A 23,188-nucleotide genomic window follows, 5' to 3' on the forward strand; every position below is an offset into this window, starting at 1 on the left:
CATACGAATCTATTGAACCACTAAAACCAAAGTCTTACAAAAGTAATTATTATAAAAATTTTAAAGCTTTGATTATAGAAAGTTAACTAAAATAAATGTTTGATAAATTTGAAATCTAATATAGTTAAAATTATACATTATTTTTAAAGGTAGACGTATAATCAATCTCGTGTTTTGTATTATTCTTTTAATTTAATATAAAAATTTATATAATGTAAAATGATCAATAAATTTGAAATGTCAATAATTGAAATGTTAAAGTTCAGAATAACACTAATATAAGCTCATTTAGAAATATAAACTAATGTTTGAAACTCACAAAACGTCTTCATTTCAAGAGGTATACATAAGTTAAAAACCTATGTAATATAATTTATTTCACTGATGTATGTTGATATAACAGAATTTAAAATTTTAAGTTATAAAAATAAAACAATATACTTCTATCTTAAAATACCAATCACCAAATAAAACATGGATTAAAGCGTAAGTCTTACTAAAACTTTTCATTGGAGTAAAAGTTGTAAGAAAAAAAAAAGAAAAAAAAAATAATACCTACCATACAATGAGATTCACAAAAATAAATTGAAACTTAGTGTAATAATTATTGTAAGAAATATGACTTAGTAATTTATTTATTTGGATTTTGACCTAAAAACGAAAAGAAGTATATTCAAAAGACCTTTAATCATTCAACAAAAGATTGCACTGGATTTGCTGCTAAATCGTTCTAAAAAAACCGGGTGATTAAATTAAAAGAAAATGGTTGGTAGTAATGATTCAGATAAAAAGAGAGATTAAAAATATGAAATTAAAGTGAATAAAACAAGAAGGGTGACGCAGATGCATAGAAACTTTATGATTCGGCATGCACATATGTGGAAGAAAATATGGCGAAGAAAAGGATGAAAAAGAAGGAAAAAGCGTAAAACCCACTTGAAGTATATTGGACATGTTTGTTTAAGTTATCCAAAATAAAAGAACATCAAACGAAATTCTGTCCTAATTTTTTCTGGTCATGCATCATCGTATACGTCAACATAATGCTACAACCATTATCGTTTGCTTTTCCGACAGACATTTTTCGTACCATACCATATTGTGCAGAAACATAACATTTTAAATTGTTTGTATTTGATGTTCATAATCAAATATGACAACCAATAAAACGACACAAATATTTTATTATTAAGTGATTATAATTAATAATTGTATTTCATGTATTTTTCGTTTTCAAATTTGATATTATGAAAAACATATTTTTGTATTTTCAGATAGAAAAGAGACCTATTTATTTATGTTGATTTGCAAAAAGGTTAAAAAGGTGGATTTCTAAGAAAATGAGTATTGAAGTTGCTTGTTTTTTAAGAAGAAAAACATAGAAAACCAACTGACTCAGAAATACATTAAAATCTGCTATTATTTTTGTTCACTGTATATGGAGAGATAACTGAACCATACAAAACTCGTAATAATCGACCATGAGAAAGGATAACGATTTAAATTAAATATATAAATTATTATTTTTTTAATATAATTGATTACATGTTTTATTTTAAAATTTTGATTTTTTTTATTAGAATAGACACAAGATTCATGAATAATCTATATAAAAATTATGACATCATTTTTAACATAAAAAGGTAAATATTTGTGGGTTTTATTTTTCTTATATATTACTCAACTTTTTAATTTATATTTTATAATACAACTTTTAACTCGTTTCATTTTTAGATTCTAAAAAAAGCATACTCAAAGATCTTCTCATAATCATCTATAAATTATACTCGTTTGGGATTCGTGTATATGTACACGTTTTTTTTTTTTAATTATGCTTTAGATATGGATTTGTTTTTGTTAAAATTTAAAATTAACATAATAATTGATTGATATTGTATATTAAAACAATATTTTATAATTAGAGTTTTGAGTAATATACTACATTAACATGAAAGAAATATGTATGGATAATCGTCAAAGTAAAATATAAGTATATTATAAAATATGACCCATACAAAATACAAAATAAAAAGAATACAAAGTTAACGTTAAAATTTGAAAATAGAATAATGAAAGGTATTGGCATATGGAATCCAAGAAAAAATGAAGTTAAACTTCAAATTTTTTTAAAAAATATAACATGAATAATTAGTAAAATATAATTATTCTAAAATGTAATTCCTATTAAAATAAATTAGAGCAACATAAAATTGAGGTTGAAAATTTTAAATACAAATATATGCAAATATTATTGATGCGTACTCACGAGTCTACAATAATTAATTATTTATGCATACTCACGAGTTTATTTTTTTTTTATTTTTTGTAATAGTAAATATTACTAATAAAAACTAATATTTGAATACGAATTTGTTTGTTTTAAATTATAAATTTGACATAATAATTTACCAGTGATGGAATTACGTGGAAGAGATCAAATACTAGAGCTGTCAAAACGGGTCATCTGGCCCGACTCACCATGGGTTTGTCACTTAGTGAGTCAATCCAATCCGGCTCATTTATTAACGAGTCAGAAAAATTCAAACTCGGCTCGACTCACCACGGGTTGGTTCACTCGCTCACTTAATTAATTTTTTTTTAAATAAAAAAATTACAAACTTTTATAATTCAAATCTAAACAAATTTCACCCCCAAATTTCAGTCATAGCATGGGTGTTTAATTAATTTTGAAAATAAGGAACTTAAATAATTTTTTCAAGCAAAAACCAAATAATAAATATTTTTTTATAAAATTAAAATTAAATTTTAATAAAATAAAATTAGGTAGGTGGGCTGGTGGACCAACCCGGCCTACCACGGGTTCAACCCGCATGAGTTGGGTTTAAATGAGCCGGGTTGAAATCTGACCCGCATAAAAAAATATAATTTTTTCAAACCCAACCCGGCTCAAACCCGTGGTGGGCCGGGTTGGCCCGCGGGTTGTGACCCATTTTGGTAGCGCTATCAAATACTATTTATTTTATTCTAATATTTTTGTTTTTTTTTTCTCAATATCTCTATTTTTAATATTTTAGAAATAAAATATTAATTATCAAGACAAAATTGGGTGTTTACAATTACTCATGACTTTGTTGGAAGTCTCACATCGACTAAAGATAATGTCAAATTATAATATACAAGTGGGGCGCAAACCTCATCTTATAAGCCAGTTTTGTGGAATTGAGTTAGGCTTGAAGTCTACTTCTTAATATGGTATCAGAGTCATGGTTGAAGCCTATCCTAACGAGATTTACGTGAACATTCTGTTTCACTCGTTGTCGGACCAATATTGGATCACCCATTAATTTACTCTCACGTGCAAACCTTTTGAATTAGATTTAAAGGTTACTTGAAGAGAGTTGATTGTTCTTTTTTAAGTATGTAAAGTAAGTGTTCTAAGAGTAGGGAAAATTGTTAGAAATACAAGAAGTTTTGTGCTTAAAAAAGGTCCTGGACCCGATGGATTCAATTTTGAATTTATTAAAAGCAATTGGGAGATAATGAAACTCGACATAATCGATGCAGTTAACTGCTTTAAAAATTTTGGATACATTTTGATGAGATTTAATGTTTTGTTCATAACCATCGTAGGTGGGGTGCATGTATAAGATTATATATAAGGTGTTTCCTAATAGGATAAAGAGAGTACTCCCAAAGATTATACATAACTCAAACAGATTTTTTTTTAAAGGGAAAAGGGCTATTAGACAACATTCTTGTAGATAATGAAGTTGTGGATAAATTGAATAAAAATAAGAAAGTTGGGATAATTGAAAAGGTGGATTATGAGAAGGCATATGACTCACTGTGATATGATAACCGAACCCAAATAAATCCAAAACAAATATGAACATATGGTCAGGTTGGACTAGATAAGTATGTAATGTTTGATAAATTAAAATGGATAATTATAGTCGAGTTCGGCAACATAAAATTTTAAATATTTAAATTTTATGAATATTGGACCAAACTTGAATTTAAATTTTAATATATATAAATTCTTAAATATATTTTATATATTATTTTTACTATGATACTATTTTAAAATTTAATTGTAAGTTATGTGAAATTATAGTCTATTATAATAATAATTATTAAAATTATACATGTTATTTTTTTTACTTAAAGATTCATTAAATTAATGTCATTTATTTAAAGCAAAATTATATTTTTAATAAAAGTTTTGAATTAATATAAATTTGCAATCTAAAAACCCACAACTAACATATAAATTAAATTGTCAGATATAAATTTTAAAAGATTAAATTCAGGTTATATCAAATTAGTTAGGTTGGATCTGAATCCGAACCAACCCGACTGATACTGACCACTGGGTGGCAGTAGGACTCTAAACTATAACTACGTCAAAATTCAATTTGAATACCTTGGCATGTCTATTAAGAAATCCAAGGAAAAAGTAATTAAGGAATGAGGTGGTAGAAAAAATAGAAAATAAGTTATCTAGATGGAAGGAGAAAACAATTACTTTTGCATGTTGAGTATGCCTTATTAATTTTGTTATTTCAACTCTATCATTGTTCTATTAATCCTTTTTCAGAGCACAAAAAGGTATATGTAAAATGATTAAAAAACTACAAATATATTTTCATTAGGGTCAAATAGTAAAATATAAGTATATTATAAAATATGACCCACACAAAATTAAGTATTTAAGTAATTTTGAAAATTAGGAATTAAAATAGTTTTTTTCAAAAAAATGTAATAATGTTCTTCTTTTCTGTACTTAAGTTATCTAAAAAATTTAAAAATATTAGTAGAAACTTGGAAAAAAACTAAAAAAAAATATAAAGAAGAAAAAGAAACACAATAAAAACAAGAGCCTTTTTTGTTTTTTGGCCCAACGCTAAAAAAAATCTTATGATTATTTAAAATGGTTTGTTGTTTGCACCCTTATTGTTTACCATTTTAAAATCTCATCCTTCATTTTTTTTTTACCCCTCTTAACCCAACTGTTTTTCACTGTCTACACTCCGCATACTTTTTGAAAAAATCCAACTTGATAATGTTTTTAATAAACAAGCCAGACATACCAAAACAAACCGAACTTTTGATGAAGACTACCGGAAGCCCTTATTATGGGTCAACTATTTTTTACCTAAATAATATGGATTTAATATTGATTGTGAATGACAATATAAATTAGATGTTTCTAAAATATCGACCAGTCTTCTAGGCTAAATTTGTGGGGAAGTGTTTGTTTTTTGACAATTTATAAAAATATGTTACGTTATGCGTGTGAAGTATTTTGTTAATGACCGACTTTTGTTACAATATTTAGTGAATTTTTCTGTTTAGAAAATTGAATCCGAAAAAAGTTGACGCCTGTCTGATCAAAAATATAAATCCTGTTGGAATATTAATTATCATTGACAACAAGATATCCCTCAAGGTTATTATTTTACGCTTATACTTAATTTGCTAATGAAAATAATAAGGTTGCAGAATTGAACAATGTCCTATGCAATTAATAATGTAGCTACTTATTTTTTGGAAAAATTAAATTGTATGAATTTGTTCCTGCTAAATAGATTTAATTACGAAATACATGTGTACATCTTTTACTACTGTGTAAAGGTTATATATATATAAATGATTATTTTTCACTTTATCACGTAGGAGTAAAGAATACTATCATTAAGATTTCTTGTTCTAAATAGATTTTAAGTTTAATATTTAATATTTAAATTCAAATATTATAAACTGTTTATACTTCTCTAAAGACTGAGATTCATTATCTCGAATAAACCATAATCCCTCAAGCTTAATCCTGTATCTCAAGCTCAAGCTTAATCCTGTAAGGTGAAGAGTCTAAATTTCTCATATTCATTTAAATACTGAGATTTATTGTCTTGGACAAACCATAACCCTTGTAGACTCAAGCCTCCAAGACAAAGAGCCTAAACTTATCGTACTCGTGTAAAGACCAATACTCACTATCACATGCTAAAATAGAATTTATTAAAACATGTACTAAGGAAAATAGAATTTATCCACTAAATCATACAGAGACCCAACAAAATTTATTCGTTGAACCATGCATTGAAGCAAAGAAAATTTATTCACTAAATTACACACTGATATGAACAGACAGAATTTAACTGCTAAACCACATATTGAGACAAACAGAATTTATCTGCTAAACAAGATTTATCTGCTAAATCCACTAAATCAGCGAACAGAATTTATATGTTAAACCACACACTTAGGCAATCAAAATTTATCCACTTAATTTCCTCACACCAAACTCAACAAATTAACTCCGATAAATTTCGACCAACAGATTAACTCAAATACATTTCCTCTCGACATGAAGACTGCCCTCACACTAAGGCGGTCAATGGCACTGATTCAATGTCACAGCCTTTAGGAATTAGTCCGACACAATTTAATATAGCCAAAAATATAAAAATTTCAAATGCTCTAAACATGTTAAATATATATTTGAAAAGTAGAAAAACCGTAAAAGGTTGGAATCATGGAAACAGATCTCACTTTTTTATTTTTCTAAAATCTTTACTTCTTTTATGTAAAAATAATTTTAATTTCAAAAAACTAATATTGTGTTCCATTTTTGTTTAATTATCACTAGTAAATAGTAACTTGTTCCTTTCGTTTCAGTTCTTAGTAGTTTAGTTGCACTCCATTGATATCTATACGGTACCTGATTAGAGTTCAGTATAACCCTATTCGGGCACAAACAAGTAGATAGTAACATGTTTCTTTCATTTCAGTATATGATTCATTTTTCACCTAACCACGAACAACAAAATTTAACATAAAAAACAGCTATCACCAATTCCAAAATGGAAAGACCCATGAAATACGTTATCATTGCTAGCCAAATCAATACATGCACCAGTTTCAACAGCTCAAAAATTATATATAAGGTCAGATGATATGGCATAATACAATAAAATAGAGAAAAAAAGAAAAGAAGCTTAAGGAAGCTTTATTAAGTAAAGATAGACCTAATTATACAAACAAACACCACGAATGGCGAATTGAACTTTCACACAATTGCTAAAACCTGAAAATGCTGCCTGAACATAGCTAATCTCGCAACAACTAATAATTACCTCCCTCACCTCCTTTAAAAGGAGGTTAAAACAGATGGGTGGTCAAAGAATATTTAGCAGCACAACTCCTTTCTTAGTCGGCTCTAGACTGGCCAGCACGAGAAGACAGGATAATACCGACAATGAGACCATAAAGGGCAAGAGCTTCGGCAAAAATGAGGATGAGAATCATTCCAACAAAAAGTTTTGGTTGTTGTGCATTGGCTCTGCAGAAGTAGATTGATTCAATCGTTAATATTGTACAAGGAGAATCAACTACCAAATCCAACAACAAATGCAATGCTATAAAAAGAGAATAAATATATATTCCATGAAGGACCATGTGTTATTTGACAGTTGAAAAGGGTAGAGACACATTGAACTGTGGTTCCTGAAGGAATGGTTCAACAATGCAAATATGTACTCAGTAAACAGGGCAATGACGAAAAATGCATGTGGGAATGTATTTTATGTAAGAGTTGATGGATCCGAGAATTGAACGTAGCCATGAAATGTTGCATGCCCATAAGACCTTAAAATATCAGCAAACAAGAAACAAATGATATATCAGAAAAGAAGTAGAAGCGGGTTATACCTTACACCAGCATCACCAACAATACCAATAGCCATGCCAGCAGATAGCCCAGCCAAGCCACAGGCAAGACCAGAGGAGAGATGTGCGTAACCATCAAAGAGGTAATAAGATTTGGCCTTGGGATTAATACCGGTACTAATAATAACAGCAATAATAAGGCCATAAATACCCAAAACTCCAGCCATAACAACGGGAACAATGGACTTCATCACTAGCTCCGGTCTCATCACACCCATGGAAGCCACGCCCACACCACTCTTTGCTGTGCCATAGGCAGCTCCCATACCTATCAACAATTCAAATTGAAATAGAAATTCCTAATAAGCTGAAAATATTATCACTTCATGTTCGAACCATGAGATTCGATCAATGTGACTTTCACAAGCATGAGAAATTTCTTAGTACATGAAATTATTCCGATTTCCTCACAGACACAGATCAATCAATTTTTAGATTTCGTACTATTAAACTTAACTATTAGCAGTAACTAAGTGAATCTCAAACATCAATTGTTCCAAATTCAACAGCCATGACCTTCTACACCTAAAGGAACATAATAATTAGGAAGATGTATACGTTCTGATAAAATAATAAATCGAATTAAAAGTGAGATTCACAAAAGAGTTATTTAAGTAATGAAACCGTAAAAACGGATCTAATCGAAGTGAATGGGGAAATGAAGAGAGTGGATTACAGGAGAATACGAGGGCAGCTGCGGCTCCGAGGAAGCCGAAAAACGGTGCCGTTTCATCACCGCTGAAACCAGCCATGATCTTTGATAGATCTGCAACGACGTCGAATAGATCTGAGAAATTCAAATTCTCGGGAGAGACTGATCTCTGAGGGTCGCGATGATTCTATTTGTGATGAAAACGTGGGATTTCCACGTCTATTCCCTTTATAATCACACGTTTTGTACCCGACTTCAATCTCTGTTCGGGCGGGTTAAATAACCCGTTTCTATACTCTTAATACGATGGGCCTCCAACAAGATCCAGGCCCAATTCAATCATTGACTGTAAATCCCCTAGTTCTAGGTTTTAGGCTCCATCCTTGCGAAAATTCACGTTAACTTTTTTTGGAAAAGAGAATAATAAAGAACTTGGATAACTAATTATAATCGTTTTGGATACTTTTACTTGTGACATTTTAACAATTTTTTTTATGTATTATCATCTTCAAACGTATCTGATCTGTTTTAATAAAAATTACCAATTAATATTTCTTTATATTTTTAACCATCACACTATCTATACTTTTCATTTTAATTTTTTAACAAAATAGCTGATATATAAATACAAATATTACAATTATGAAAAAAAAAACTCAACCCTAAAAACGAAAACCGTATATACACTCTTTTATATTATTTTATATTCACCGTCCTGTTTAATGATTCGTTTTACGAAACACTTGTCACGTATTAAATTAACTTGACAATATTAACTTTTAACCAATTATTTAAAACTGAAAGCTATATAATCTTTATAAATAAACATAACTAAAATTTAATTTATCGGTTTTTCTTTTTGCGGAACATCATATGTTATTTACAATTAATAGTGAATTCAGTTTAAGTACGAAGCATTTAATAAAATGCTTAAAAACAATTGAAAGCTTATAATAAGAGAAGTAGAAATTTATAAATAATATAAAAGGAGATTGTCTTAATAATGTATTTGTGATATAGTTGACGAGGGGTGTCAATGAGCTCATTTTGTCGTCAAATAGACATTAGTTTCTCTTTTAGTTTTATAATTAACTTTTCTTCGTTTTTATTGACTGTACATTGGTGTGATGAGATCTTATGCACTGAAACAACGTTTTAAGAAGACATTTTTCTCCATCGTGTTATCTGTTAGCATTATTTTAAATATAAAATAAATATTATAGCATTTTCAGTTCCTATTTTTAAGGAACATAAAGTGGTCCATTAAGCCATTATTTTTATGCTTTTAACTGCATAGAGGTTATAGAGCAGTTATTAATTTTTAAACGTAAAGCCCATTTATTTTGAAACCTGTGATGGCCAGACTTTATATAAGGGAATGGGTTACTCTCAGTTTTGATCACTAAGCCTACTCCTCTATTCAGAAAAACACACCATCGAGTTTGAGTGAGTCAAGGTTTAGAAAACAAAGCTGTCTTGTGTTTAGATTTACAAAATTGCAATGGCAGGAGGTACGCACATTATTCTTTCATTTTTTCTTCCGCTGTTTTTGATCTGAATGTGTTACTGTGATGTTAATATAACATGTTTAGGTCAATTTCATACTCTGCTATTTTATCATTTGGTATCAGAGCATGTTTATTCCTCTGCCTTGCATGTTTTTCGTTGATTTGGATTTTAGATTTATGGTTTTTATTATTTTGATTCTTTTGATCCAAATAATATTTCCCAAATTAACGTTAAATTTGATTACAATTTTTGTAATCTTAAACGATAAAAGCGAAAGATAAAACTAAAACCGGATCAAGAGGATTTGTCTAAAGTCGATAAACAGTTTATGTCTGTTCGTTTTTTCTTTCTCTCCCGTTTCAGGACTTCATCTCTTTAATATAAAGAGGGAACCCTGTTTCTGCGTTTCAGTTTTTGGGTCATCTCATGACCTGTTACAGCATTGTAATTTTTTTTTATACTGCGTGTCTCCAATTTAATTGCTGGGCTTAGAAAATTTCTCAGCTTTCCCCTCTACAGAATTGCAGTAAAAGGCAATTATTTTGATTGGGATGCGTACATGATCATATTGCTTAAAAGGGTTTCTGTAGTCTATAAACCCTATTCTTTTTCTTGATTGTTGTACATTGCAATATTATAATGAAAGTGAGGGTTAATCCTCTGCCACGTACTGGAGAATTCAGAAATTATTTTTATTTTTATAGGTCATTTTAATGACCTGAAGAATGCTCTGCAGCTTTATTTTGCACGCATACATTAAATGCTAATGCATGCTTTTATGTTTAAATAATATTATTATTATTTTTATTTTTATTTAACATATTATATAGAATATGTTTTTATAATATTACGTTTTATTATGATACGTAAGCATATCATGTTTTATATATATATATATATATATATATATATATATATATATATATATATATATATATATATATATATATATATATATATATATATATATATATATATGTGTGTTTTAAATCTTTTTGGGTTGATAATTATGTATATTTTATAGATATTATTTGTATGTATATATTTGTTGTTATACGTGCAAATAAAATATACATTATTATTACTATATTTGCATATTATGAATTTTATGTAAATATTTATATATTATTAATGTTTTGGTAGTAATATAATTTTAATAAATTAAAGAGTAGCCACAGCATCTTTAATCAATTAAAATTGTGTATAAAGTTTTGCTACATGAGAAACATTAATTGTAATTAATTATATATAATGTGATGAAATATACCCACAGGATTTTCCTTACATTTGTATGATTAATTAGGATAAAATGTTTATTATAATTCTTAAATTTCCCACAGGAATTAGGAATGTGATATAATTTAATAGTTTTATCATTAGGTTAAATGAGTCTAATTGAGTAAGACTTTAGCCCACAGGCAAGTTTTATGTTAATAGACTTATTGGTAAAGACATGTTTTACATTGGTAAACATGACATTTATTTTAGTCTCAAATTATATAATAAGCATGTAACTTTGAATTTGCAGTTTCTCAATCTGTGAATTTTTCTGATATCAAGTGTGGTATTCCCGAATTGAAAGGAGATAATTATAAGATTTGGAAGGAGAGAGTTCTTCTTCATTTAGGCTGGATGGACATAGATTATGCTATTAGAAAACCTGAACCACCGGGTATTACTGAGACTAGCAATTCAGATGCCATTGAACTTTATGAAAAATGGGAGAGGTCAAATCGTCTCTCCGTAACGTTCATAAAAACCAATATTTCCGCTGGAATCAGGGGTTCGGTTGATCAGTATGAGAATGTCAAGGATTTACTGAAGGCTATTGATGAGCAGTTTACGACATCTGATAAATCTCCATTTGCTTTTGTCTGTTATGAATCTAATTTGACTAGTTTTAATCATAACACATGGTGGATTGATTCTGGTTCTACAATCCATGTTTCTAATACCTTGCAGGGTATGGAAAACCTAAGGAAACCGATGGGAAGTGAGCAACACATCTATTCAGGAAGCAAGATGAGTTCACATGTTGAAGCCATTGGGACGTGCAATTTAGTTTTAAGCAGTGGTTTTGTTTTATGTTTAGAAAAGACCTTTTATGTTCCTAGTTTTAGCAAGAACTTGATTTCTATTTCACAACTTGCACCTTTGGGTTTTTCATTTAATTTTACGGATTCTGGTTTTACTTTATTGAATAAATCCAAGGTTATTGGCTTTGGGGAATTATGCGATGGTCTTTACTTTATTAAATTGCAAAACAATGCTGCCTATAGTTCTATGCATGTTTCCGCTGGGTTAAAAAGATGTGTTATGAATGAGGATTCTTCTGTTTTATGGCACCGAAGATTGGGACATATCTCCATTGAGAGAATTAAGCGATTAGTAAATGAAGGAGTACTTAGTACTTTGGATTTTACTGATTTTGAGACTTGCGTGGATTGCATTAAGGGTAAGCAAACTAACAAGTCCAAAAGAGGTGCTAAGAGGAGTTCAAATTTACTAGAAATTATTCATACAGATATTTGTTGTCCGGATATGGATGCAAGTAGTCCGAAATACTTTATCACCTTTATAGATGATTACTCACGATACATGTATCTGTATTTACTTCGTTCTAAGGATGAAGCCTTAGATGCCTTTAAAGTTTTTAAGGTTGAAGTAGAATTGCAATGCGGAAAGAAAATTAAGATTGTGAGATCAGATAGAGGTGGAGAGTACTACGGTAGATACACGGAGAATGGACAAGCACCTGGTTCGTTTGCTAGATTTCTTCAAGAACATGGGATTGTTGCCCAATATACCATGCCTGGCTCTCCAGATCAGAATGGTGTAGCAGAAAGAAGAAATCGAACCTTGATGGATATGGTGAGAAGTATGAGAAGTAATTCAAAACTTCCTCAGTTCTTGTGGACTGAAGCACTTAAGACGGCTGTGTATATAGTAAATCGGGTCCCAACTAAGGCTGTTTTAAAAACACCTTTTGAGTTATTCAAAGGTTGGAAACCTAGTTTGCGACATGTACGCGTTTGGGGATGTCCGTCTGAAGTAAGAATTTATAATCCACAAGAGAAGAAACTAGACCCAAGGACTATTAGTGGGTATTTCATTGGATATGCTGAAAAGTCCAAAGGGTATAGATTCTATTGTCCAAACCATAACACTAGGATTGTGGAATCAAGAAATGCAAAGTTTCTTGAAAATGACTTGATTAGTGGGAGTGATTTAAATCAAGACGTTGATCTTGAAAAAGATCACTATGAAGCTCAAACCTCTCAATCAAATGAAAGATTGGTAGTCATTCACGCTCCTTCAGTTCAAAAGCGTATTGAACAACCAATAATTGATGTTCCACAAATTGCTGAAAATGATAATATAGATCAAGTTGTTAACGAGGAGCAACAAGTAAATGTTGAACAACCAGTTGAACAACAAGCTTCTCATCAAGATGTTGACACAACATTAAGAAGATCTACTAGAATCAGAAGACCAGCAGTTTCTAGTGATTATGAAGTGTATTTACAAGAATCGGATTACAACATTGGAGCCGAAAATGATCCTGAAACGTTTTCACAAGCCATGAGTTCTAAAGAATCAAACCTATGGTATGATGCCATGAAAGACGAGATGGATTCTATGGCATCCAACAAAGTCTGGGATCTCGTTCAGTTGCCTGATGGTGTAAAATCCATTGGATGTAGATGGGTTTTCAAAACCAAAAAGGACTCAAAAGGCAACATTGAGAGACATAAGGCAAGACTTGTTGCCAAAGGATTCACTCAGAAAGAAGGAATTGATTACACAGAGACATTTTCTCCTGTATCTAAGAAAGATTCCTTCCGAGTAATTATGGCATTAGTAGCTCATTTTGATTTTGAGTTACATCAAATGGATGTGAAAACAGCATTCCTTAATGGTGATCTAGAGGAAGAGGTTTACATGAAACAACCTGAAGGATTCTTTTCTAAAGACAGTGAACACTTGGTATGTAAGCTTAATAAATCCATCTATGGATTAAAACAAGCCTCCCGCCAATGGTATTTAAAATTTCATGATGTTATCACTTCATTCGGTTTTGAAGAAAACATCATGGATCAATGTATATACCAAAAGGTCAGTGGGAGTAAGATTTGTTTCCTTGTTTTATATGTGGATGACATTTTGCTTGCAACCAACGACAAGGGTATGCTATATGAAGTGAAACAATTTCTCTCAAATAACTTTGACATGAAGGATATGGGAGAGGCATCTTATGTCATCGGCATTAAGATTCATAGGGAAAGATCTCGAGGCATTTTGGGTTTGTCTCAAGAGACCTATATCAACAAAGTTTTAGAGAGGTTTAATATGAAGAATTGTTCACCAAGTGTAGCTCCCATTGTAAAGGGTGACAAACTTGAATTAAGTCAATGTCCGAAAAATGATCTTGAGCGGGAACAGATGAAAAATATTCCATATGCTTCAGCTGTCGGAAGTCTTATGTATGCTCAAGTTTGCACTAGACCTGACATTGCATTTGCAGTTGGAGTTTTAGGAAGATATCAGAGTAATCCAGGTGTTGACCACTGGAAAGCTGCAAAGAAAGTAATGAGATATCTTCAAGGAACAAAAGATTTCATGCTCATGTATAGACGAACTGCTAATTTAGAAGTGATTGGCTACTCCGATTCAGACTATGCTGGCTGCGTTGATTCACGAAAATCAACGTCTGGTTACATTTTTATGTTAGCTGATGGAGCAGTATCTTGGAGTAGCAAAAAGCAGACCTTGACTGCTACTTCTACTATGGAAGCTGAATTCGTTTCTTGTTTTGAGGCTTCTTCACATGGTGTATGGTTGAAGAGTTTTATATCTGGGCTTAGAGTTGTGGACTCAATTGCTAGGCCACTGAAGTTGTACTGTGATAACTCTGCTGCTGTTTTCATGGCTAAGAATAATAAAAGTGGAAGTCGAAGTAAGCACATCGACATTAAATATCTGGCCATAAGAGAACGTGTTAAAGAAAAGAAAGTGGTTATTGAGCACGTTAGCACTGAGTTGATGATTGCTGATCCTTTAACTAAAGGCATGCCACCAAAGAATTTTAAGGATCATGTAACGCGAATGGGACTTGGTTCCATGACGTGACAATCATTGTAAGTACTTTCATTTTGATAAAACTCTTATTCAGTTTGATGTTTTTCTCATATGTTTTTGTGCACATTTATTTTGAGAAGATATCATTTAGTTTTGATCTAGCATAAACATATGGTTTATGCATTAAGTTGAGAGCTAATGTTGAGAGAAATATATATTGTGGTACATGGAAGATAACACTCACTATCAGAGGACCTATCGCCATGACTCGTATATATTCTGTCACTTGTTGTGGTTAATAATTGGATAAATGGACCAAGTGGGAGAATGTTAGCATTATTTTAAATATAAAATAAATATTATAGCATTTTCAGTTCCTATTTTTAAGGAACATAAAGTGGTCCATTAAGCCATTATTTTTATGCTTTTAACTGCATAGAGGTTATAGAGCAGTTATTAATTTTTAAACGTAAAGCCCATTTATTTTGAAACCTGTGATGGCCAGACTTTATATAAGGGAATGGGTTACTCTCAGTTTTGATCACTAAGCCTACTCCTCTATTCAGAAAAACACACCATCGAGTTTGAGTGAGTCAAGGTTTAGAAAACAAAGCTGTCTTGTGTTTAGATTTACAAAATTGCAATGGCAGGAGGTACGCACATTATTCTTTCATTTTTTCTTCCGCTGTTTTTGATCTGAATGTGTTACTGTGATGTTAATATAACATGTTTAGGTCAATTTCATACTCTGCTATTTTATCATTATCTTCTACCTCCATCGTTCTATTCAGTCCAACATTCTCATGCCTCAAGGCATTTAACTCTTGTTTTCTCAAATCCATCAAATCTTTACTGCATTTTTCGTCTGTACTTCTAAGATAACAGCTATGTCAATCGAGAAGGGCTTTTTTCTTTCGCTCCAGCCATCCTACTTTTCATAGTATTATAAACATTTTTCTTCACAAAATATAAATCAATCACACAGTGAACTCTATTTGTTCTTACAAAACCAAATATATCCTGTAAAAACTTTGACAAACCCTCAAAGTCAAAATTTTATAGTATTATTTATAGGTCCATAACAAATTTTTCTTTAACCAAACTAGTGGTAGACTATGTTAACTTATGAGTTTTAATCCATAAACAACTTTATAAAATATATTTACAATAAAATTCTAAAAGTTGTTTATACTTAATTTTATAATAATAATAATAATAATTTTCTCATCATACAAAAAGTGAATACATATACACATAGTGCATGTGTTTTCACTATTGTTTTATAAAAAGCATACAAAAACATAAGTATGTAACACGTATTTAGAGTATCTTACGAGAAAACCCAAATGAATACTTTTAAAATATAATTAAATCACTTATTATGAGAATCTATACAAAACAAAAATTATATATGTAAGAAACAATCACTCTATTCTAAGAACACCTTCAGTATTCCTAAAAGAAATGCATTATTTAGATACATACGACATTAGACAACTAGTAAGATGATAAACGAGATAAAGAAAATACATATTCCAAGTATGTGATAAAAAAATGGTATACATTAATTTTAGAAAATAAAATGAGTGTTTAAATATTATTGTTTACGAGAAAATTATTTAATGACTGTTATAGATGGTGCATTTCTTTATATCTTTTACCAGTTTTTGAAATTTAACTCCCAAAAATCATACATTCTCATTCACTTGGGTGCCTCACTTCAACATGGGAAAATCTATAAATAAAAACAGGTCTACCTCAATAGCATAAATGGTCAGGATGGCCGAGTGGTCTAAGGCGCCAGACTCAAGTTCTGGTCCTCTAACGAGGGCGTGGGTTCAAATCCCACTTCTGACATTGTTTTTTTATTTTTACTTTTCAAAATACTTACTTTTTTTTTAAAAAAAAAAGACAAGACATGAGATATTTTATTTGTGTTTCTTTCATTAAACCCTACTGTTCTGTTCTGGCAAAGCAAAAGCGGTTAACCCAACATGGACGAGGAGGAACGTGGCGTAGGAATTTCTGTCCCGAGGGTTGTCGCCGCCAACCAAACCCCAGAGCAACTCGTCTCCAGGGCCATAGCCCCCGTCAAGAAGGAATTCCTCCGGCCCCCTCCGGTTCGGTCTTCCGCTCCAGACAACGACGTTTCCATTCCCAACGAAAACAAGACCTCTGTTCTGGCCAAGGAGAAGAAGTCTAAGCGCCAACTCAAACGCGAACGTCGTCAGGTACGCCAACTTCTCATTTGCCTGCCTCCGCAAATGAAATCTCTTTCCGCATTTCAAATTGCTGTGAACTTCGGTTGCTTTTCAATGTTGCAGGTTCAAAAGTCGGCAAAAAACCTATGTCCACAAATTGCGAAGACGGGGGATGTTAGTTCGTGTCTGTATAAAGACAAATGTCGTTTCAGCCATGATTTGGAAGGCTTCAAGGCGCAGGTAGGTGCTTCTCTATTGTTTGATTCCGGCTTTGGTTTGTTTAGGAGCTGATTCCGTTATGTAATTCCTAGTTATTATCAAATGCAGAAACCGTCTGATCTAGATGGACAATGCCCGTTCGTTAAATCTGGAGTTTCTTGCCCTTATGGCTTAACGTGTAGATTTTCGAGTACGCATGAAGGTGGTGTGCCTTCTGGCGTTCGAAATGGTCCGAAGAATAGTTCCGAGGTGAATGGATTGAGCAAGGAGGTTCAAAAGCTTTTGTGGAAAAATAAGATGACCTTCTCGAAGGCAGATGCCAAACTCAAAAGTCTCGGTCTCCTGGTATTTTATTTAATCTCTCCTTTTCGTTGTGTTTCATCCGTGTTTTGTTCTCCATCACTTTGGAAAAGGCCATCAAAGATCGCCGTTTTACTTGTCATTTTCGTTACATTGTTGGTTTTCAAGCAAGTTACTCAATTAAGATGCATTTTTGTGGCACTTCAAGTTTTCTATCTTGAATTTTCAGAGGTTAAACTGGGTGGATTCAAATGTTCAATTTCCATGTAAATTTTGATTATCATGCTGCTATTTTTTATTCCCTAAGTGTAAACAGTAATGACCTTAAATTCTAGGTTTAAAATGCCGTTGTTAGTTTTCCCCTTTGGTCATAGTCCATCCCTAAATGTGGCTTTGATTTGATGTACATCTAACTTCCTATTCATTTTCAGATATTTCTGTTTCATGTTAATCAAACTATCTCTCTTTTGAAAAATGTTGTAGGGATCGTCTAAGTCAATAAGGAATGACTTGGAAAATAAAGAGGGAGTTGACACTGGTTCAAATAAGTGTGATCATTCTGATGACAGTGGCTCTTGTGTTGTTACGTCTGACTCAGGTTCTAAGTTGGACTGCCCTGCTGAAGTTATGAAAGATGGTGAGAATGACATAGATGGAAAATCTGAATCTGATGAACTTTGTCCCCTGAAGCGAAGAAAAACTGAAGAAAATTGTGGTCCTGAAGAGGCACAAAATGAAGAGAATTGTGGTCCTAAGGAGTCAAAAAATGAAGGTCCTAGTTCATCTGTAGTTGTTGCACTTGATGATTGATATAACTTGTGAAATATTTCTTTTGCATTATGTCCAGTTTGTGTAACTTGACTTCATATCTATGAAATAGGTGTTACTGAGAAAATTGTTGAAAGGAGATGCACGAAATCTGAAGCTGATGCTATAGTCCCGGAAACTGATATAAGCCTGAAGCCTCACTCGCGTGAGAAGAAGCTTATTGATTTCAGGGGGAAGTTGTATCTTGCACCCTTAACTACTGTTGGCAATCTCCCTTTCCGGAGAGTTTGCAAAGAATTAGGTGCTGATGTGACTTGTGGTGAAATGGCAATGTGCACAAATCTTTTGCAGGTAACTATGTGGATTTTTTTCTGGTTGGTTTAAATCATTTTGCTTTCTTTCATCTTCAGTATAATGTATACCTTCTGTCTGGAGTTTGTTCCCTGGCGTATTTGCTACAGTGAAAATTTTACTAAGTGCTTGATCTAACTTGGGTAATGTGATATGGGTTTCAGGCACCTCCCAAAAAGTTTTGTTTTACTGTCTTTTCTTCAAAAATTTAATTTATCAAATTGATTATATCCTCTATAGACATATAACATTGAAGGGATGCTTTTCAATGTAAACTCCTTAATTTTGGAAGCAATAATTCAATTATATGTTTGCCTAAAATTCTGTTTTGATGATCTAATGTCAATAACATAGAACTTGATACATTTTCTTTGATCCTTCATGTTCTATTCTGCATAACTCGTATTCTCTTTCCCAAATCATCTACTTTTTTTTTTCTTCCGGCCAAGCTGTGTTTACGTTCTATTTGTTGTGATTTTACTTTTGTTACAGGGTCAAGCATCAGAATGGGCATTGCTAAGACGACATTCATCTGAAGATTTTTTTGGTGTACAAATCTGTGGGGCATATCCAGATACTGTGGCACGAACAGTTGAACTAATAGAGCAAGAATGTACTGTAGATTTTATTGACATAAATATGGGTTGCCCTATTGACATAGTTGTGAATAAGGGTGCTGGGTCAGCTCTTTTAACAAAACCAACGCGGATGAAAAGTATCGTAGAAGTAGCTTCGGGTACAGTGGATAAACCAATAACTATCAAGGTATTTGACATGCCATACTACACTGTTAAACACTATGATTTGTCATTCTCTTTAGCATCTTAGTAGCTTCCTCTGTTTTGTGGCTTTGAAACTTTCTGAGCTTGGTCCTATCACCTTTGCTTGAGAAAGAAAGTGTCTTATCATACTTCTTGAAACTCCTTAACGAGCTTTCTAAAAGTGTGCACAAACCCCTTATCTATTGAACTAGGTAAGGACTGCTTATTTTGAAGGGAAGAATCGCATTGATTCTCTGATAGCAGACATTGGCTCTTGGGGAGCCAGCGCGGTGACAATACATGGTAGGTCACGTCAACAACGCTATAGCAAGCTTGCTGACTGGGACTATGTATACCAGTGTGCCAGGAAAGCCCCTACTACATTGCCAGTAGTGGGAAATGGAGATGTGTTTTCATTTGTAGACTGGAACAACCACAGAACTGAATGCCCTGAACTTGCTACGGACATGATTGCTCGTGGTGCACTTGTTAAAGTAAGTATACTTTGGTTCAACGACCATTCTCTCATTTATTTTAGTTTGTCATTGAGTATTACATCTCATGCCAGTTGTCTTCGTTGGAAGCATTATGGGTGTCTGAACTGGGCATTCTTTTTAGTTGTGTTAACTAATGGCTGTGTTGTGCAGCCTTGGATATTTACAGAGATCAAGGAACAAAGACATTGGGACATCAGTTCTGGGGAGCGACTAAATATTCTCAAGGATTTTGTGAATTTTGGTCTGGAACATTGGGGTTCTGACACAAAAGGTATACTTTCTGCTGTGATATAATTGCGATAGTTAGTACTGCAACATAAAGAAAACAAAAACATCTGTTGAGGGTTTTAAATTACTAGTACAAAGCATGAATAATCTCTACAGCATAGATTCTTCTCCTTTAGTCTTGCAAAGGATGCAGCGATTGTTTTGGGGAAGCCTCCTTTTGGACTAGGAACATGTCGCTTTGGAGTGTCTCATTTGACTGTCAAATTTGCTTGCATGAATGGGTATATAGTGCATAGTCAAACTTTAAGAGCAAGTATTATTGTTTATGCTTTTGTTCCCCAGCTTTTAAGTGTGCCTATCTTCTTTCACCCTCTTTTCCAATTGTGAAGTTTCAATTTTATATTGTGCTGCAGGGGTTGAGACAACAAGGCGGTTCTTGTTGGAATGGCTTAGCTACACTTGCAGGTATGTACCCGTTGGTCTTTTGGATGTAGTTCCACAACGGTTAAACTGGCGTCCACCTTCTTACTATGGGCGTGATGAGCTTGAGACACTAATGGCCTCAGACTCTGCTGCTGATTGGGTATGCAGTTCCCTTTCATTTCAAATTATTAATTCCAAGTCTCTCTGTTAATTTCTTTAGGGAAATTGAGTTCATGGAGAGGTATTTTCTATCATGTGCTGCTTCAAACAGTAGAACAAGTGTTTTTTTTCTTATTAAACATAAGATGTAGGCGGCAGGGAAATGTTTCTTGTGAAAGATGAAGATTGAGACTAGGAACACTTGCTAATTATTTATTTACAGTCTTACAATTTATCTAATGATTTCTAATTATATAATCTTTCAAGTTATCTTCAATTGTGAAAGTAGGGGTAATAATTAATTAATGTTTTGGCTTGTCTAAAGGGTTTATAGTTGAGGATGAGAATGTTGCGTTGGATGAGTGTGACATACTAGATAAGATTATGAATGATTGCATTGGAGATAAGATGGGGAAGCGTATCACCTACTGACAAAAAGTGGTAGAATCTCTCCTTAGGTGATTTTGGCATGTATAGAAACCTTCAAGCCAGGTCAATATTTTATATACATTAACTAATTAACTTATAGGCTCGGCCGTTGCTCTGTATCACCTCTGAAAGTTATAAAGAAAAAAGGGGTTTGACCAGACATGGAAAAAAATACCAATAAGCCAGCAAATATGAAAACATTGTACTGTGGCAATAAATTTAATGCAGTACTTTGTTCTTTGAGCATATTTCTTATCAAAGCATCTTATGTTAGCATAATATCTCAGTCCCTCGTGCTCTTCCAATTTTTTCTTCTGCTTAATTTGCATGTTACTTTTCGTATATTTTTTCCCCATACATATTCTTTTCATATTTTCCCCTCTTATTTTACATTTTCACGCACAGATACGAATATCAGAGATGCTACTCGGCAAGGTTCCTGATGGCTTTACATTTGCACCAAAGCATAAATCAAACTCGTACGATAGAGCTGAAAATGGTTAATTCTGGTGATTCTTATTTTGATGAGAACCATTTTCTTCTCTACTGCTGACTCATGAGGAGACATCTGGTGTGTATTTGACTATTTGATGTCTTTCCCATTTCTTACTGCCCCGTGTTAGCTGCAAAAAGCTGAAGAGACATTAGGCAGCATTCTTATCTATTTGTTTCATTGGGGGAATTGTTCATCATTGACTTTGACTTTGATTTTGATTTCGATTTCTCAACCCATATTCTATAGTTTCAGTCCTCTCTACTAAGAAGAGACTGAACATTTAATAAAATTTGACGTTTGTAGTGTAAGCATTAATTGTTTAGACTTGGGTCAGTTTTGACTTTTGTGCTCGCAATACTCATTTATGTGGTGAGTAGGGTTGTTGGAGAGAATTACCCATGTTTAAATGTGTTTCAATTTATATGAACTTGTCTGTTCTTTCATTTCTAGGGAGGTGGCGAAAAAGTGAACCACACACGCGTCATCGACCATTCCTTTCGTGGCACCATGCTATTCGTGAAGTGTCGTGATAAGTCACAATACTTAATTTGACTACACTAATAGAACGACACGAATGAATTAAGGTTTTAATATGTTGACAAGCATTACAACATGGAAACAAAGGAAAATCAAAAGTTCTTATGCTTTTGTGCTTTTTTGTTGTTGCTTGAGGACAATTTGAAATTACAGTTGTTATTTTTTTCTTTTGGATCGGCATTATGATTTTACACTTCATTTTTTTTTTCTGTTTAGGTTAGAGATGGTTTTCTATTCTACGAATAGACATTATTTCGTTACTTTTAATGTTCCACTAAAGCAACAAAAATTTGTGTTTGGGATCAACCTCACCTTTTGTAAAATGCGAGATTTTCTATGTTCTTGGATAGAGGTTATTCTCCTTCCTACTTTGAGATACTATCTCTTTTTTTGATAAATGATCTACAAATAGCATTTTTGTAATTATAAGCTAAAAGAAAAAAATAGAAAATATGAAGGGCTGTAAAAAGTTACTAGGATGCTATTGAGATGTTTTCTCCTGTTACTCAGTCATTATTTCGTCATTTTGGTATTGCACATATAAACAACAGCTGTTTTTTTTTTAAAAAGTGGGATCATCACTTTTTAGTTTTTTGGATTGAGACTACTTTCTTGTACTCATTATTTTGATCTTGTTGTGTAGTAAGCCGTGTATGAACAAAGTTCGAAAAAATGCGACAGCCCGCCGGTGTCTATATTGAAAGAATAAGGCGATGCCATTGGTAACAAAACCATTTGATGATCACTAGAAACTACTTTTAATATTATGACCTTGTAGTTATCCAACAAAGCACATTGTCAAATATTAAAACATGGTTTAATTATAACAACAAATCAAAAGTAACAACAGGTTTAAAGATGTACAAAAACATTATTAAAAGTATCAAATA

The 23,188-nt window shown here is 32.3% G+C and overlaps 2 protein-coding genes and 1 non-coding gene across 3 annotated transcripts; 2 read left to right on the top strand and 1 right to left on the bottom strand.

Moving 5' to 3' along the window:
* Positions 1–6,817: 6,817 nt before the first annotated feature.
* Positions 6,818–8,544, bottom strand: LOC148204314 (V-type proton ATPase 16 kDa proteolipid subunit-like). Its single transcript, XM_088107484.1, has 3 exons — positions 8,366–8,544; positions 7,672–7,957; positions 6,818–7,303 (listed from the first exon to the last, which is right to left on the bottom strand). The coding sequence occupies exons 1-3, from the start codon at positions 8,439–8,441 to the stop codon at positions 7,171–7,173; spliced, it is 495 nt and encodes a 164-aa protein (XP_087963610.1). The 5' UTR covers positions 8,442–8,544; the 3' UTR covers positions 6,818–7,170.
* An 8,158-nt stretch (positions 8,545–16,702) lies between these two features.
* Positions 16,703–16,786, top strand: TRNAL-CAA (transfer RNA leucine (anticodon CAA)). The gene has a single exon. It is a non-coding gene; the product is annotated as a tRNA-Leu (tRNA).
* Positions 16,787–16,877: 91 nt separating this feature from the next.
* LOC124837292 (FMN-linked oxidoreductases superfamily protein) lies at positions 16,878–22,204 on the top strand. The gene is made up of 10 exons (XM_047312619.2): positions 16,878–17,160; positions 17,254–17,370; positions 17,458–17,694; positions 18,133–18,421; positions 18,530–18,768; positions 19,261–19,533; positions 19,742–20,023; positions 20,177–20,297; positions 20,668–20,837; positions 21,671–22,204. The coding sequence occupies exons 1-10, from the start codon at positions 16,924–16,926 to the stop codon at positions 21,767–21,769; spliced, it is 2,064 nt and encodes a 687-aa protein (XP_047168575.1). The 5' UTR covers positions 16,878–16,923; the 3' UTR covers positions 21,770–22,204.
* Positions 22,205–23,188: the final 984 nt, after the last annotated feature.

This window comes from Vigna umbellata, chromosome 2 (genome assembly GCF_029865625.1).
Source record: "Vigna umbellata cultivar VRB3 chromosome 2, Vumbellata_1.0, whole genome shotgun sequence".
Taxonomy (NCBI): domain Eukaryota; kingdom Viridiplantae; phylum Streptophyta; class Magnoliopsida; order Fabales; family Fabaceae; genus Vigna; species Vigna umbellata.